Source organism: Kwoniella botswanensis, chromosome 1 (assembly GCF_036426115.1).
Source record: "Kwoniella botswanensis chromosome 1, complete sequence".
Classification (NCBI taxonomy): domain Eukaryota; kingdom Fungi; phylum Basidiomycota; class Tremellomycetes; order Tremellales; family Cryptococcaceae; genus Kwoniella; species Kwoniella botswanensis.
Genome location: NC_088599.1, coordinates 11568589 through 11586442, shown reverse-complemented (window position 1 = coordinate 11586442; position 17854 = coordinate 11568589). Strand labels below are relative to the sequence as shown.

The following is a 17854-nucleotide window of genomic DNA, read 5'->3' as shown; positions in this document are numbered from 1 at the left end:
GATGTTTTAGTTGTCAATGGATCGATGACTTTCTATGATGACGATCAAATAGTGTTGAATATCTAATCACCAATGCATGCATTTCGCATCCATCCAATCAATCAATTGATTCTAATTTATCTATCCTACTGATTGAGCAGTAGTAATTTAGGCAAACTCAGTGAATTTACCTTCCCCTTTCTCACCAGTAGCTATAGCTTTCTCAGCCAAAACCGCTTTGGCAGGTTGACCGTTTCCTGCTTTTTCAATCTTCTCTTTCAAATCTTTGATATCCTCAGGTTCGAGCAATTCAACGAGTAAATCAAGTTCGGATAATTGTTTTTCGATAATAGCTGGTGAAGGGGAAGTACCTTCGGGTTGGAAGTAATTGGATGAAGTGATGACAGTTTGGATTGACTAAAACACAAATCTCTCAATCAGCTTTGGAGGCACTATTGTACTATACTATGGTATGATGAGATGGAAATGGGGAGACTCACCTTTTTCCACTTTTTCAGATTCTTCCTAGCAGCCTCTTTAGCTTTCTTAGCAGCTTCTCTATCACCCTTCGAAGCTTCCAAAGCCTTTCTTTCAGCTTCCTTCTTCTCAGCTTCTTCCTTCTTCTTCTTCTCTTCAGCGGCCTTCTTCTCAGCTGCGCTCAAAGGCTTGTTTTGGGTAGTACCGTTCACACCACCTTTCTTCTTGGCATCCCTGGCGGCCTTCTCTTCAGCCTTGATTCGTTTGATACGAGGATCCAAAGCCAAGACGTCGTCGACGAGAACTCGGAGTCGAGTGTTGTCTTCCTTCTTTCTTCGAGTTCGTTCGGATTTGTTCTTCTTTTCTGTGAATCGTTTATCATCTCGACTAGATTAAGGGAACAATGGTCAATATGATTAGGCATACTTTACGAATGTAAGGGGATAGTTGACCACTCACTTGTCAGACCCCTCGTTGACTTCTTTATCATGCCATTCGAAAGATCTCCACGAGTCGAAATTATAGAAGAAATCGTAGAACCCTTCTACTTCCTTTTTAGGTGCATCGAGAGAACCGAATTCTGGTACAGGTTGAACTTTGGAGAATCTACCTTCCCTGGCAAAGATCTTGTTACATGTAGCAACGAATTCTTCAGGTGAGAGTGATTTGAGATCTGGCACTTCGTCTTCGATGTTCCAATCGACGGAATCGAATTGTTTTCGTTTCTCGGGGTGAGTAAGGGTTTCATGGGCTACCCAAAACAATCAATGATCAGAGTTACTGTTTGACCATTTAGAACCTATGGTCAACGAGGGAACTGGTATCGAACTCACCTTTTTGGATACATTTGAAGAAGGAATCGTCGTTGGCACCGTGTTGAGCAGCTTTCTTATCAGGGTGATGTCTAAGGACCTTTCTTCGGTCTAATGGTTAAATATTGACGAATTAGCACTTGGCCCGCGAAAATATATCGAGCGGACGAGAAGAAAGGCACTTTGGTGTACATTATCTGAGGAACCATGACTCACGAGCAACTCTGATATGTTCATCATGAGCTTTATATCTTAAATGACCGAGACCAAGTACGGCGTAATGATCCTGTTTCTTCCATTCCTTTGGATCCTGATTCAACACATGTTGAGGTTCATCTTCCTCTCCTAAACCAGGGTACGAAAGTCCATCACCTTTGTCTTCCTTGGCGGCAGCCTCCTTCTCTCGAGCAGCGAGAACGTGCTTGTCGTCCTCCTCGAAAGATCTTTGTAGGATCTGTCTTCGGGCGGCTGAGATGAAGGATGGACCGGCGGGGTAAAGAGGTAATTGCGAAGGGGAGGATGGTTTCGCGGCGGTGGGCTTGGACCAGCCTGAGGGGGAGGCGGAAAGGGTGAGCGGGAGGGTGACGATACTGGCCATTTTGAGTGAGTCTATAGATCTATAGATGTATGATATGTTGAATGAAAGGAGAAAAGTTGAATGTATGGGATGACTTGGTTGAAATTTAGAAAAAGGACAAAGCGCGATGAATATTCGAGAATTGGATTTGTCATATTTTATCCCAGATCATCATCACCCATCGACCCCATCTAACCTCCATCTTTCCTTCAATGGTCAACTGCAACATGAATTCCTCAAACAAGCTCGCTCGCACATATATACATCTCAACATACATTATACTAGAAGCTACGTTGAGATCACGAAAGCAAGACTAGAAGAAGACCAAGCGATTGGAGAAACTACGGATAAACCCTCGGAATAGGAAGGACTCCAAATTCACTTGACCTAAATCAAAATGCAACGTCCGAACGATCCACTAGCTCAACGAGCCTTATTGTGAGTCATCTTCTCAACATCACTGTCGGAGCATAACTGACGAGGTTCATGTCGTCTTAACAGTGTGAAAAACCTGTGAGTATGACTTCCCTCTCAGATGAACGAGCTCAGATATTGAGCGGATTGCTAATATCGTCTACCTAAAGGAATTTCAACATAACTGGAACAGACTTGTACGACCTCTTCGGGAAATACGGTGCGATACGTCAGATCCGTCTGGGAAACGATACCAATTTGAAAACAAAGGGTACGGCGTATGTGGTGTATGAGTCACCGGATGATGCGAAGGAAGCTATCAATCACTTGAATGGGTTTCATCTGATGGAGAGGTATATCGTTGGTGAGTTGCGTTTCACCTTCATGTGGGAGCAGGGAGCAGGAAACAAAGTGATAGGAATGTAATGTTGTGTATCCGGAGTAGGGGACGTATGGTAGATCAAGATGTAATAGAGGACGGGAACTCTCTGGATGAGAAGATAGGACAAAAATAAGGCATCTGCCTCTTTAGACTCATCGAAGATCCAGGGAAATTTGAGAAGATTTATCACTTCCCACAATTACAAGCACATACATGATAGACTGAAATGGTTGCTGACATGTTGCCTAATCTCTCGTAGTGCTGTACCACCACCCATCGAAACAACAGGCATCGGCACTTGCCAAAGCAGAACTACGTGCGAGGGAACAGGCATTGGCGGAGGAGAAGAAGAGGTTAGGATTGAAAGATGAGTAGACCATTAGAAGGAGAGACGAGATTATATCAGGTTAGATGATTGGTCAATATGATTGTAACACGCTCACGAATCGACAGGAGTGAATAAACTGTATGTAACAATATAAGCATTTATATATAACATGATATCACAACCTGGACGTTCGGCCCAAGCACGATTGACCTAGTTATGCTTATTGCTGATGAGTCCGAAATTGTCGAGGTAATTGTTGCTATGGTATTCCGGTTATCTCGTCGTATCCAGTCATTTGATCTGGCCACCCTAACCCTATACTAAAGCCTCAAAGGATTATCTTCACCTTCGATCGCCCCTGCTCAGAGGCATTTGGCCATTCCGATCATATCGCACGTTGATTAGATGATTCTCACTCGTCGATTCTTAGGGATTGTGCAAGGCTGAACTTGAAAGCTCGTACAAGCTTCCCATATATAGTCACCTCCAAATGATATATACAGTCATCGATCTCAGCAGCTCGCTTCCGTCGTCAATACAAACAGACCTACTAGAAGGGCTTCAATATGAATAAACTAAAAAGCCTTGTGAGCGCCACAACCAAGATAACTCATTCCAACGGTATGGGGTCCGAGTCTATCCATACTTATCCATATGTTTACGATAGTGATTCAGAGGATGAAGTCAAAGTCACTCTCCAAAGACGCGACGTGCCATCTGATGAAGGCTCGACTTCACGTGTAGCCAGCAGATGGGGATCGCTTGAAGATGTGACTGAGAGCCTTACAGACTTGACTTCTAGAACTACCAAGTACATAACGGACCATGCTGGACCTTATCTCGAGACTATTGATGATCAGGTGAAAAGGGTCAAAATGCGACATCAAATTGAAAGATCAAAGAACGTAAGTAAAGATGAATACAAATGCGGTATACCATTAAACGAAGCCGAATTGTCAACGAGATACGAAGAGGAAGAGGGAGAGGAGGATCCTCAAAATAGGTTGATACCTGAATGTCAACAACCACAATCCAAATTTGATTCTTTTGAATGTACTGACTGGCCTAGTACATGTGGCAATAGATGTTATGATCATTTGTGTGAAGGTTGCAGGAGTGAACATGACAGGATTATGAATGGAATTAAGGTAGAGAGGCGATGTAGAACATAGAGAATACTGTAACAGTGAGAACCAATAGAATCGATCCCAGATCCCTGAAACGAGGCTTTATGCTTATGCACTATGATAACTAGAATCCGCGTGGGGGGAACGACGCATTTCATGAGGATACAATACGATCCTTTGTTGACAATTACTTCTCCATGATACAAGGCGAAGCCATGCGATTCTTGTCCCAGTCGCCGATGCGGTTTGACTCATACTACTGAACTATTCATGGTTCTGTTGGAGACCTCCCGACACATATTTCCTACTTGTCTTTTGTGGATGCCTATTTTTGAGTATCTCATTGTATGCGCATAGAATGGTGTTCTCAACGTACGATACAGCCGCGGCAAGACTCAGAGCGTTGGACGCACAGACTCAAGGCGCTAATTCCAGCTTTGAAGTCGACTCAGATACAGAGCATGAACAATCCATAATCGACCCTCCTCCTCCTGACGACGATGAAAAGTCAAAGAGGTCCTCGGTGGCACGCTCTCTATCATGGCCTTACCTCTTGAAAGGGTGACAAGAGGAATGGGGAATTCCACTATGACTGGCGTCAATTCGACAGTCCATTATGTCGAGGGAAAAGCAAAAGATGTGGAAAGTAGTGTAGATGATGGGTGGAATAGGTTGAAGATGAAAAAGAGGATTACTGAATATCAAAAGACGGTGAAGGGTACTCGTGAGGAGCAGTGCGGTGTGATGCTTGACCTCCAGGCAGATGAGAGTAAAACCACAACGGTATGTACGAGTATCATGTGGAGTATACTGTCTACGACGAATTATCTCCATTCATGTTATACTGCATTGGCTTACTGACATACTGGTACATTGCATCCATGCATAATTTCAGCGCGAGAGTAAAGAAATATTCGATGAAGATTGGAACGACATAATAGCTTCGCAAATTGGGTTATCAAAGATACCCGTGTCGATATGCGAGCGATCTCAATCAGGATTTCGAAATGTCAAATGCCTTGCGGATGACTGTCAATCAACATGCGTAAAGCATCTATGTGAAAATTGTTAAAGTGAATTTAGAGAGGGAATCAGCAGAATGATGGTTGAGGAAGATCAACAAGATACTGCCATTTAAGATATGTTGATGAAAGATGGAGATTTCGGATCCACGAAATCAGCTTGACCTATACCATGTGACTTGTTACAAATGCGGAATGGACCAAGTGAACCGTCAGTTCTCTGTTTGACTTACAGTCATGAGGTCGCTTCAATATCATGTATATCGATCACGAACGAGAACTCCATCACTCTTTCTCCTACGTTGCAAAAGTTTGAGCGGATATTCAATTCGTGGACGGCTAAATGCTCTCCTTCGGTCATCCTTAGTCCAACAGAACGGGCCACAGGCTTGTCCTTCCTTTAAGAGTCCCTGGAAGAACAATAGAGAAGCTAACACTCTATCCGTTCGGTCTGCCACTCGGTCTTCTCTTTTCACCTCTTCTTTACTTGCTTTGTTTTCAGGTGTCGCCGATTCTACCATTCGGTGTACCTATTTCTGCTCCGAAAATGAAGCAGCGACTCGATTGTCCTCGTTCTGACAGATCTCAAGGTATAAGAGGGAGCGTAGCTGGGGAGAGTTTTTCTGGTCCCCATGCAGATAGAATCCACTCCTGGAAAATTGTGTTCTGCAATAACCATGAGCTCTTCTCAAGATACCAGAACAACAAACTACAAGACCTCCAGCTGGCAGATAGCTGCATCGTCAGAGATGCAGAATGGTTATCCCCCATCCGGGTCATCATCAGGAAGTTTAGCTAAACTCACATCCGACGCATTGGCATACGCAGACCAGACCAAACGATATGTTGGCGAACAAGTCAGTCGATTAAACATGCAGGTGCAGATCGGTTTATCCAACGATGAAAGATGTGGCGCCTGTTTCGATTATTTCAAAGAGGTGCGTTATCGACTCGCAACTTACTCCGCCTGTTCAGTGAAAACGGAGGTGGAATATTGATGAGTTGCTGACGATCTGTCATGATAAGCATTCCACCGTACAGACCTCCAATCCATGTCCCAATTCCCGATCAAGATATCACAGCGCAACCTGTATAGGGGGAGTATCGAATCTGTGTGATAGAAGATGTTTCGATCATCTATGTTCGAACTGTCAGACTTCCTACTCTCAAGATGTAGATCGAGTTAGGGTATTTGCAGATGATGGAGTGGATGATTCAGAGGGATATGTGGTAGTACAAAAGTAGACTATCATCTCTCATGGCATTGCATTTTCCACAAAACGAAGATCGAAAATCACTAAGTCAGTCGAATGAAAAAGCTCTTTTGGGGTAAGGTTGTGATTTGGTATTTAGAGTTTGCACGGTACAATACGTTTTGGTTTCTGGGCCATCGGTATGAAGTGCCTTCCTGGAATGTGATTGATAGCGTTAACATGTCTACAGTTACTTCAACACATTCTCGAAGATCTCCTTTGAGAATGCTTCCTGTCCACCCTTCAAAAACTTCAGTTTGTAAATTGCTCAGGAAACCCGATAAGATCGGGCAGAGTTAGAGTTATCGCCATCTTCCATGACTATAGCTTCTTTCCGTAGTAAAGTGAACGTCCGATCTTATCGTGCCCTTCCAGCAGATCTATCGATACATGATCTGATATCTGTTGGTCTAGATCTAGGAACTCGAAAGCTCCGCTCATAAGTTCATAATTTGATCAAAGTTCAGTTGGTAGCCGATTGAGCATCTTCGTTCTCGATTGAGTTACTTGCTTTCCTAAGTTACGTTGTCTCAGCAATACATATTCTCAAGCTGGTCAGATTCAACACCTGCGCAAGTTAAAATGTCAGACTGCATCACAAAGGCGTCTCATACAGACGAACCAGCAACGCGTGCACTTGACAGGTCATTAAACTCGCTGCCTGGGGTCGAATACTCCCAGTGGACCGAGCTGAGAACCCCTTCATCACAAGTCCCTTCTTGTCACAACGGAAAGCTCAATCTCCTTGACTCTACGGTGGGATCTATAACAAGGCAGCTCACTCGCCAAGCGGTTGAGAAATATCAACGCAGGAGGAAGAAGTTACGATTCGCTCAGGTGTCAGAGATTGGTTGAAGATACGGGAAACATACGTATGGTGAGCTATCATTTCCCTATAGTCTCATCTCTATTTAGTAGGATAATTTATAGTCGCTGATCAGTAATCTGAAGACTGAGAATGGTCCCAACAAGGTCTCAATTCCCACAGATTGCGGTCGAGAAATCTCTTTAAAATCGTCAAAGGATTGTACGACTGCGGGTTACTGTGCGTGGAATTTATATGATGAGCACCTTTGTAAAAGCTGTGGGGAACAGGGAGAGGTGGTTGATTTCGATTATCATATAGCTAATTTTGAGGAAGGAAATGGAGACGGAGAATCGGCAGGAGCGTAGTATGAAAAAAAGGAGGGATTGGGCTTCGTATATTGCATTCTCAAAAGCTTGTTCGGACATATTGTGGTTCTACATATTGGTCAATCGATTTGCTTCATGTCTTCCGATCGAATGACATTGACTATGTCAACTATTCGCACTGATTTATACCATGCTTCGAATTCTTTGTGGCGCCATTCTCAATTTCTAGTTCTGCCTTTAGATGGAAGAGTACGTACGTACCTCCTCCGCGGAACGTTCAATCCGCCATCGTGGAACAGTCCATCAAAAGACCTTTCTGTCCGCTATAGAGGTGTCGACCATATCAAATCAAAACTCAAATTGTCTGGGCGGGGGAGGATAAGTCTCTCCCCGCCATCTAAGCCTAAAATTGACTTTCATGTTGAGCTGTACACGTAAGCTTGAGTATGACTGTGTATACGTTGTGTTACCTGAGTCTACGCTTGGTGTGGTCTAAGAGCTATCCCCAAGAGTTCTATGACTTATTGATATGTAGCTTGGTAGTAGTGGTCTGGGCAGGACTGAGGGGCAATTGAGATCCGATACCACTATAATCTCAACTGTAGGTGATAGGGCGGCCGTCAAGTCTTGTCTGTCCTTGAGTGGGGACTCTTCTCCTTGTATGAACTCTCGTCTCGTAAGAGCTCTGCCTGTGTATTACTGGGAGAATCGACATGCATGAAGGATGAAAGAACAATCCGTAAGTGCTCCGATACCGACAGATCTGTTTGTCTAGATCTTTGATGAGTTTTATCTCGGTCATCTCCGGTCCGGGTCGGTGCGTTTGTCGATATCGCCAAATAACATCATCATGAATGAGGATGACTCGAACACTCTGTTCTTTCCTTTCATATCTTTCTATTCCACCAATTCGACTCATTCGACGTATTTGTATTACTGGGATATATGATCAATTTACTGCGCTGTCTCAACCCTTTACGTCCAACTCAAATTCTTCGATCAATCTCAACAATGTCACCTCTCCCATACACTGTAGGCTGTTCAGTCCCCCTCACACCCCCCACTCTCGACAAGTTAAAGTCAACATTCCAAACTGTCCACTACCACCCTAAGGGATCTGACGATGCGTCTTTCTCATCAGATGAACTCAAAGAGATCCATTTGTTCTTCACTACCGGAAGAGGTCTTCCTGAATCTATTCAGTCGTTGGATCAATTACCGAATTTGAAACATATCCAGTTGGCTTCAGCAGGTGCCGATGCAATGTTGCGTTCTTCCACTATTAAGAAGTACGTTGAACAAAAAGGACAGGGAGTTAGCTTGAGTACAGCTAGTGGAACGCATGTGTTGAGTATTCCGCCGTACGCCGTTGGAATGACTATTGCGCTTTTACATCAATGGCCTAGGATCATCTTGGGTGGTAAGGTAGGTACGACCATGGTCTCGATGAGGACTATCTTAATGGCCAGAGGAACTGGTGGCTGATTGAGGTCTGTTTTGGGTCACAGGAGAAACAAAAGTGGTTATCTGAAGAAGAGTGTGATGTAAAAGGAGAAACATATTATGCTAGATCGACTTATGGTAGAACTGCTGGATTGTTGGTGAGTTCTGACACATCCGCCTTACTATCCCGCCTCAAAGAAGAGCATCCGGTCATACACCTTTTTGCTATCATTCGCTATCTCAGAGTGTCAATCTCAATCATCATGCTGATGTGTGGTTTCATGTGTGATAGGGCTACGGTGCTTTGGGTAGAGAAACAGCCCGATTATTGAAATCGCACGGTATGAGGATCATAGCTGCAAATACTTCTGGTAAAGCTACCCCTCAGGATGGTGTGAGTGATTGGTCCTTCCTCCTCATACCATCAGCTATCTGTAAACGTGCGTGTCTCGGCTGATATCCATCCCACTTGAGGTAGTATGTTATTCCTGGTACAGGTGATAAAGATGGTATGTTTATTTACATCTCATCATTCCCTAATGCACTAGCAACCTTTCATCACAATCTTGACTCCATCAAGAGTGTATACTCACTATCTTATCTATTCAGGCTCAATCCCTGAAGAATACTATTCAACCAAAGATCCCAAATCCGTTGAAACTTTCTTGAAGCAATCGGATGTTTTGATATGCAGTTTACCCAACACCCCTGCTACTCACTATTTCTTGAACAAGGAGAAACTTGGTAAGTGATCTGATATGCGTATATATTGTATGACTGATGTAAGTTGTCGATTTGCAGAGCTGTTACCTGAAGGTGCTGTTTTGGTCAATGTCGGAAGAGGTAGCTTGATACCATCTGGTGAGATATTACGCTATTTCCCCCTCACTTTCTCTTAATTCTTCTTCTGTTGAGTTGTACCACAGCCTCAGCATTTACTGCTGGTCATACCCGGAGCTGACCAATCTTTCGACACGTTCCAGATGACCTCCTGAAGATCCTCGATTCACCCAAATTCTTCGGCGCAGCAATCGACGTGACTGATCCCGAACCGTTGCCCGCCAATCACCCACTATGGTCTCACCCTAAATTAATCATCACTCCTCATATATCTGGTAATTCCGAAAACGAGATGGATATTGCGGCTGATGTTCTCGTTACCAATGCTAAGAGGTTAAATGGTGGTGAAGGGGTTATCAATGAGATTCACTTTGGTAGAGGTTATTAGATATATATGTCCTAAGGTTGAAAAAGGGTGTTGTTTCAATCTCTGACGTGTTCGGTGTGGAGATAGTAGGTGTTTAGTTCTGTTATGTCGGGTTGATATGTCGGATAAACAGATCATGTAGGTTATACAGGATAGCTTGGGTACGAAAGCAAAAGAATGCATATGCATATGTGAATCTACTTTTCTCCATCCTCATTCCCTATTCCGATCATGCGCAGATATCCCCTGTCTGCATGCCTGATACAGCACCGAAGTCTTACTCGACGTCCACGACATCCCAGTCAGTGACAAGGTACTCATCAAGACCGTCAAGCTATGTTGGAAGCGTGAGATGTATCAGCTGTCATGCTCTCACGATCACTGATGTCAGCTGACTCACTTCTTTCATCTCATCTTCGTTCAACTCAAAATCGAAGATTTGTGAGTTAGAGACAATTCGCTTAGGTGAGACTGATTTGGGGATAATGATGAATCCCTAGTAAGGTAGTTTGAAGTTAGTGAGACGTCCATTTTCAATTCAAGCATTACATAACATTGACGTGAAATGACCAAGACGATCATTGTTATCGTGAGATGCAAGAACTCAAGGTCGTGATCATTTTCATATGGTGGATGAAGTGGAAGATATAAAAACGTACATGCTGTAATCCCCATCTCAAGAAAATCTGACCGACATCTCTACCTTTAGCCTTTGAAATTTTCTGGATGGAAGGGTGGTCGAATCGCATGGCTCTTGCCAGGGGTCCCCAAGCCTGTTGGAGAATGGAAATCGATCCAGCATGAGCTTTAATCTCAGAAGTAAAAAGGCTCGCTTGACAATGCAAAGATGAAACGGGGAAGACATCGCTTGGTATGATTGTTGTAATTACACTCACTTCAAGGATGATATCATTCTGTTCGCAGATCTCGACAATCTCAGGATGTCTCATGAAAGGGTGTAAGTCAATTTGGTTCACCACGGGCAGCTCGACACCTTGATCAATCATCTCTTGAATATGCTTCTTACCGAAGTTCGAGACCTATATACATTTTCGATGAGAAACATAAGCAGTCATAGACGAAATGTATGAAATGAATTATAGTTGAACCAGGATGGCGGGCGACACTCACTCCGATAGATTTCAACAAACCCTCTTTCTTAGCGTCCACCAAAGCTCTCCAGATATTCTTTCGGATCTCCGGTCCACCAATAGGTGAGTGCATCAAGTACAGATCGAACGAATCTACCTGAGCTCTTTTGAGGGATTTACGGATATCCGCTGAGGCCTGCTCGTATGTCTTGTTGTGCATCAGTTTGGAGGTAAGGAAGATTTCTGATCGGGGGGTATTGCTTTGTTCTACAGTAGTATGTGGGTATCAGTTGATGTTATTGTGTCTGATAAGAGCTATGTAAAGAAAGAGAGTGTATATTTTGACCGGAATTGAGAATAGAATATCGACTCACTGCACCAATCGTTGATCGCTCTTCCACATGGTTCCTCATTCTCATACCTATGGTCAAGCAAAGCTCATCACCTTAGGGTACTGCTCCAAGCACTGCAGCTGAACTCCCCGCTCACCATTCAGCAGTATCAACGTGTTTATAACCAGCATCCAAAGCGGCTTTCGTACTATCATAAGCCTCTTGATCGTTCATCTCGTATACGCTATATCGACGAGACATTGCTTGTAAGCTTGGAACAGGTAAGAAAGCACATGGAAAGCTCACCCCAATCCGAATTGAGGGATGGAATGACCATCTCTCATCTATCATGTCCTGGTCAGCTGATGATCGGCTCTCTGCAACGACATTCGGCATGAAACTTACCTTGAGACGACCGTCTAATGATTTAACTGGAGCTGGAGCTGGCATTTTGGTACTGATTTTCCTGAGACTGAGTGCTGTTCGAGTGACGTTGAGCTGTTTAAGCATGAATCATTATCGCAAAGTCAACAAGATGATCTTTCTTCACTGCTCTGATCTTTTTGCAGCTGGAGCAGGTCCGAGATATGCATGGAGCCCCCGAACAAGTCGTGTTACGTAACACAGCTGATCGAAATACGGAGTGGACCACAAACCTCTTTTCGTATTTGCATAGATTGGAAGCTCTTAAACATCTACTTGTTTACCTTCGACCATAACATCGAAACAGCACATCAGAATGCCCCAACAGCTGGTATCGGCCGAGGAGGTAAGCTAGATGTTCCGAGGCGTCCAAGCAAGAACAGCTTATGACGTATTTCCTGATGTCAGTTCTTGACGAAACTCGAAGGATGTTTCTCCGATCCCTCTTCCTCAAGTTCAATCTGGTTAACTCACAAACGACGTGAGTTCAGCTGGGAAATGACGTATGGGGTAGTATTTCGACAAGCTGACTGCCCTGTTTACTATCATAGTGACTCACTCGACTGATGGAGATATACAGATGGGGGAGGAGATCGAAGATGGTGATGGACCAGAGTACGAGGTATTGATAAGATGTACACAGGGGGATAACAAGTTTTCCGCCAAGGTGAGTTCGTCGGTTCTCCGTTCTTGTTCTTGGGGATCATGCGACTCCCTCATATCATACTACCACGATCAGATCAATACAATGTAATCCTATTCCTCGTTGTGACTAACCAATATACCTTACTCTAGATCCCTGCATCTTCCCTTTCCACTTTCCACTCCACCTACGGAGCCTTACTGAAATCCTCCTTCGCTCCATTAATGCGTAAACGGGATAAGAAGAAGGAAAAGTTACGTGCCGAGTCGTTAGCGAAGAAACGAAGAGAAGTATATGTCGATGTGGTAGTCGGTGAAGGGGAGACAAAGAGTGAGTGGAGTTTGAGTCTGGTCGTTATAATGTGGTTGCACTTGGGGAATATCATCGAAAAGAGGTTTCAAGCCAATTGAAGTGAGAACAGGAGGGAAAACTCTATGATGGATTTCGCGCAAACAGGGTTGAACGGGCGGAGAACGTCATTCTTATTGTCCATCATTGAGAGTCTGTCTGTCCATCTTGCTGACCTTCTACCAACTTCCATTCGCTTCCTTTTACTCAGCAACGAAAGATCAAAGCTCAAAAGAAGAAGGAGTCAGAACGGGAGAGGATAGAGACTCAGAAGACAAGTGGAGAGGCATAGTACAATTACTAGATCACAAAGTAGTGTTGTAGTCTGTGAGTCTCGTATGAACTCATATCATACGAATACGATGGTCCATACACTAAGGAGCCGACCTTCTAACTCCTCGATTTGTACAGGAATAATTGCAGCGCATGGACATGAGTTATGATCAATCGCTGACCAATCAGATGCGTCTGACATACATTACTGATAGCATACGTGCATTGGAATCTTCAAGAGGAATACATCACACTACATTGTTATTAGTATTTGACTATTGAAACTTTATTAACTATCAACGATTATTACTTATTTTTCAAGATTAATTCAAATCCAGTATGCTTCTCATCCTGCTTTCCTCCTTCCACTGTTCGGCGTTGCACTTTTTTTCTTTGACTCCCCATTCTTCTATCTTACAACCTGTAACTCTCTGGAGGTCCAAGATAACTATACCCTCTCTCCTTTATCCCTCCAAAATCAATTTGGATTCTCTCCACCACCAGTCCAGTAGTCATACCAAATAACTTCAACGTATGTTTCCCACCTTCTTTCCACTCATTAGCATCAACCTTGAACGATACGGTAGCATTTCGATTTTCGGAGGAAACTGCGTTTTCCCAATCTTGCGGTACAGCTCCAACAGCAGATCGTTTGAAAGGTTCTTCATGGGGGTTATCCTGTAACAACCCTAGAGGAATTGGATGAACTTCTTGAATGGGCGAGGAATCCAATTGAAGGCCAAGGGAAAGTTCTTTATTGACTATAAAGTTATTGGTAGGACCCAAATGAAGTGTTACTTCCACTTCTTCTTTTTCTTCTTGTACCTCGTCGGACAACTTGTCTGAAGACGAAGTAGGGTGAGACCAGAAATCATACTCTAATGTTGGACCTTGACCCAAAGTGAAATTCTGGGTTGAGGAAGGTAACATCTCCATACCGCTTAATGTCCTTCCATATCCTTCAATCTCTTCAAATGCGTATCCATCCTTTTCACTCGATCTAGTATAATGCGAAGCCTCCATCACCACATATCCATCACCTTCTACATGGCCCTTGAAATCTTTTGGTACGGGTGGTGGGACAGTGATTGGTATAGTCACAGTAACGTTGGTAAGATCATCGCCCTTGATCAGTACATGACCTTCAGTCTCATATACTTGTCCTCCTTCTTGGTGATTGGACAGTTTATCCCAATTTACCGAAACGTATACTCTGACATCTTCCGTACCATCCCACTTAATCTTGCCTTTGCTCTCGCTGACAATTAGCCAATCGTGATCGGTCGTAATGGTGAATTTGGTATTCCTAGGTCCTCCCGAGCCAATATCGATCCATCTCGTCTTTGCTCCGTATGGGTCCATGATGAGCAAAGTCGGGTCAGGACATTTATAGCTTCTCTCGCAGTTCTTGCCCGTGTCGCCTGGCCAGGCTCCGATGAGGTTCTCGACGGTCACTCGAAGATAAGCTACGTATCCAGGTAAGGCATGTTCCTTGATTGGAATGCCTGGCCGGGAAGGTTGATAGGGGTTAACGAACTTAATGGGTGGAAGGGAATCTCGAATGGGCTCGAGAGGAGCGTAGTAGTTGATATGCGTTTGATCCCACATGCTAAGTGAAAGCAGATGGGATGATCAGCACAGGATGACGGAAAATAGACATTATCCCGATCATTTTGAATTACTGAGCAAATTCTACTGTTTGAAAACAAGACTTACTGATCCCACTTTCGGTTCAATAACGAATGGAAAGTTTCCGTCAAATTGGCATCTCTGTAGAAAGCATCCAGAGCTTCCTTAGCAAATGTGTTGGCCGCTGTTCTAGCTTGGAAGGCATAGACATGCGATCTACCGGCTAATTAAACGAAAGAGATGCAGTAAATATCAGCTTGAGCGCAACATCGCTCATCATTGGGAATGGACCTCTGAAGTTATCACCACTCACCAGCCATATGCAGTCTGTTCAAATTAGCTTGACCGGCACATAACATGTAAACTTGTTGGAAGAACGAAGGTCTAGTGGCTTTATCCAATTTATGGTAGATCTTATCTGCTCGATGGACTAGGTCATCCCATCCAGCCAAGACTCGTTCGGCTCTGTACATTGATATCACTATCATCAGCCACAATCCGAATAACATTGATATACTCATCAGGAGAACATGTGGCAAAATACTGTAGTATTCAAACTCACTCTTCGTAATTGGTAAAAGAGAAGGTAGTCCCATTGAGAAGTTCCGCTTTACCTCTTCCAGCGTACAACTATCATATAGTATGTCACTACTAGTCAGCCGAGTCCTCTGGCTGATTGTTGGACGCAGAGTGAGCTGCTTACAGAGTATGTTCTCATTATACTAGCAGTCTCCTCAGCTACATCCTCACCAAATTCTCTCTCCGCCCAAGCTTTGAGGAACTTGCCAACACTATTTCTAGGCCAGGCGTCGGAATCATATGCGAGGGATAAGAAGTGTTCAGATGGCATTTCGAGCGGCTTCAATGATCCGACGTTGAGGATCCAGATTGAGGTGGTGTTGAATGATCGAGCGTGGTTCATCTGCTCCCAAGCTGTTTTTGGAATGTACAGATCAGCAAAGATCGTGCTGTGCTTCAACTGAGAGGACGATATGATGTTCTCACTCACTCTTAGCTAGATTGATAGTGTTGGTCCACTTGTAGTCCCTTGGGAAACCGACATCTGATATTCCTTATTAGCTAGATTCCTTTGGTGAACATGAGCATGCTTTGATCGTAACACTTACAGTCAACATGGTAGTATATACCTGCACCGGCTTTGTGATCTTGCCTATCGGGTGGCAAGACCGACATGAGATTACCATAATTGTCATCGGCGAAGAGAACGGTGACTAGATGACAAATATATGTGAGCTTGATGCCACAGATACGGCAGGAATATGTGATAGCTTACCATCATCTGGCACTTCAAGCTTATTCAGAAGTCAAGCACATCAGTCATAGTCTACCAATGGTATCCCGGAGTAACGACTTACCCCATTGAGATAGTATCCTGCGACTTCCTTGTACATACACCACATTTGACTGATACTATCGAATTGATCACCATAGACCTCTTTCAATAAACCTTGTTGCGCATGAGTGATATCTATAAAGACATCATGATCAGCAAACATGGTAAGCTTCACATCATGCTTGGTGATCTGAGGAGCTTGACACAAAATACCCAAGGAAGGCTTACTTTGCACCAAAGCATTACTAGCTCCACTCAATGGTTCATCTCCATCACCTCTCATACCCATCGTGAAGAGCGTTTCCATCCCTTTCGCTCTTTCAGCTCCATACCTCCAAAACTCAGTTAATGTCTCTTGATTTTTGACATAATCCCATTCGCCAACGCCGTATGAATCCCATTCAGGCTTGTTCCTCGACATCGGCTCGTGATGGGATGTTCCCATCACTACACCCATTTTGTTGGCTAGAACCTGATTAGGTCCCGGTGTAGGCTTCTTAGGTAGACCGTTCGATACGTCTAGCCCGTCAACATCGAACATACTTGCCCACACTGATACACCATCATCGATGATCAGCTATGAGCATTATGTATGGTAAGGAGCACAACAGGGTGCCTCGTGTGAAGCTGACTTACTAGCAGGCCAATGATAATTGGCTTTTAACCTCAAAAGCATCTCAAACCATTTCTCATACATCTCAGCTTGGAAAGCTGGTTCCCATGGTTTCCTGTTCCAATGCTGTTGTGCCCAACCCCACATCGCGGGATGTTCGTCATTGATGAACAATCCTCGGTATTTTACAGTGGGTTCACCGTGAAATAGTCTTTTGGATTTTGAATATGCGATAATGGATTTGGGTCGAATGGGACTATCGGCCCAGAAATACCAGGGGGAAACACCCATTTGTTCGGAGAGGGTGTAAAGAGCGTAGATCGTTCCTCGCTGAATGTGACAGACATCACAATATCAGTCACAGCTCACAGCTACGATGTACTTCTGTTATAGGAGCACGATGGGACAGTGAATAGGGAATGAGAGAATTTGTGGATATGCTCACTCGATCTGATCCACTGATCACCAATCCTTCTTTGACACCTTTCAAAGGATCTTCCTCCCAACCTATTTCGTACGATTCCCATTTCCCTTCCAGCCTATCTCTCTGTACGCCTTTAAGTCTCCTGATCAAATCGCTAGATACACTTCCAACAATCAAAGCGCGCTCGACATGATTAGGTAAAGTATCATTGTACAACTTCGGATGTTGACCCGTCACTTTGTATACATCGTAGGCGAACGTCTGAGCAGCTACGTGAATAGCTTGATCATCTTTGGAATCTAGTAAGAGAGGGGTAGCGTGTCCATGGGGCTTGGAAGCTAGTACGAATAGGTCGTCCTTCCCTTGTCTTTGTCCTGTGGTGGCAATGTTGAAGGTGATTTGATCGGTGTCGAACAAGTGAGGATGAGATAATGTGTCTAGATCGGATAGAACAGGGAAGGCGATCACTCGTTCTTCGCCTAGAGATACAACTTGACCCAAGAGGGATAGACCCACTCCGGCAAGGAGAGCTGTGTTGACCAAGTGCATGGTCGCTAGTCGACTGGTA

General features: G+C 44.0%; 8 protein-coding genes across 8 annotated transcripts; 5 read left to right on the top strand and 3 right to left on the bottom strand.

The window, feature by feature from the left end:
* Nucleotides 1-147: 147 nt before the first annotated feature.
* On the bottom strand, nt 148-1866 carry L199_004370 (uncharacterized protein; the record flags this gene model as incomplete). Its single annotated transcript, XM_064890097.1, has 5 exons — nt 148-396; nt 480-843; nt 916-1207; nt 1290-1379; nt 1485-1866. The coding sequence occupies 5 exons, from the start codon at nt 1864-1866 to the stop codon at nt 148-150; spliced, it is 1377 nt and encodes a 458-aa protein (XP_064746169.1).
* A 377-nt stretch (nt 1867-2243) lies between these two features.
* Nucleotides 2244-3017, top strand: L199_004369 (uncharacterized protein; the record flags this gene model as incomplete). Its single annotated transcript, XM_064890096.1, has 3 exons — nt 2244-2284; nt 2431-2624; nt 2902-3017. The coding sequence occupies 3 exons, from the start codon at nt 2244-2246 to the stop codon at nt 3015-3017; spliced, it is 351 nt and encodes a 116-aa protein (XP_064746168.1).
* Nucleotides 3018-5868: 2851 nt separating this feature from the next.
* Nucleotides 5869-6364, top strand: L199_004368 (uncharacterized protein; the record flags this gene model as incomplete). Its single annotated transcript, XM_064890095.1, has 2 exons — nt 5869-6057; nt 6146-6364. The coding sequence occupies 2 exons, from the start codon at nt 5869-5871 to the stop codon at nt 6362-6364; spliced, it is 408 nt and encodes a 135-aa protein (XP_064746167.1).
* A 590-nt stretch (nt 6365-6954) lies between these two features.
* L199_004367 (uncharacterized protein) lies at nt 6955-7545 on the top strand (the record flags this gene model as incomplete). The annotated part of the gene is made up of 3 exons (XM_064890094.1): nt 6955-7016; nt 7150-7249; nt 7324-7545. The coding sequence occupies 3 exons, from the start codon at nt 6955-6957 to the stop codon at nt 7543-7545; spliced, it is 384 nt and encodes a 127-aa protein (XP_064746166.1).
* Nucleotides 7546-8517: 972 nt separating this feature from the next.
* On the top strand, nt 8518-10177 carry L199_004366 (uncharacterized protein; the record flags this gene model as incomplete). The annotated part of the gene is made up of 7 exons (XM_064890093.1): nt 8518-8931; nt 9015-9107; nt 9242-9343; nt 9428-9458; nt 9559-9693; nt 9751-9810; nt 9933-10177. The coding sequence occupies 7 exons, from the start codon at nt 8518-8520 to the stop codon at nt 10175-10177; spliced, it is 1080 nt and encodes a 359-aa protein (XP_064746165.1).
* A 256-nt stretch (nt 10178-10433) lies between these two features.
* Nucleotides 10434-12029, bottom strand: L199_004365 (uncharacterized protein; the record flags this gene model as incomplete). The annotated part of the gene is made up of 9 exons (XM_064890092.1): nt 10434-10490; nt 10557-10652; nt 10816-10929; nt 11053-11196; nt 11288-11514; nt 11622-11668; nt 11737-11823; nt 11886-11923; nt 11985-12029. 9 exons carry the CDS (start codon nt 12027-12029, stop codon nt 10434-10436), a joined length of 855 nt encoding a protein of 284 aa, XP_064746164.1.
* A 289-nt stretch (nt 12030-12318) lies between these two features.
* On the top strand, nt 12319-13285 carry L199_004364 (uncharacterized protein; the record flags this gene model as incomplete). The annotated part of the gene is made up of 5 exons (XM_064890091.1): nt 12319-12348; nt 12411-12483; nt 12554-12669; nt 12798-12995; nt 13205-13285. The coding sequence occupies 5 exons, from the start codon at nt 12319-12321 to the stop codon at nt 13283-13285; spliced, it is 498 nt and encodes a 165-aa protein (XP_064746163.1).
* A 395-nt stretch (nt 13286-13680) lies between these two features.
* L199_004363 (uncharacterized protein) lies at nt 13681-17835 on the bottom strand (the record flags this gene model as incomplete). Its single annotated transcript, XM_064890090.1, has 12 exons — nt 13681-14875; nt 14983-15118; nt 15209-15360; nt 15458-15525; nt 15599-15828; nt 15905-15958; nt 16023-16127; nt 16190-16208; nt 16272-16384; nt 16478-16801; nt 16886-17192; nt 17308-17835. The coding sequence occupies 12 exons, from the start codon at nt 17833-17835 to the stop codon at nt 13681-13683; spliced, it is 3231 nt and encodes a 1076-aa protein (XP_064746162.1).
* Nucleotides 17836-17854: the final 19 nt, after the last annotated feature.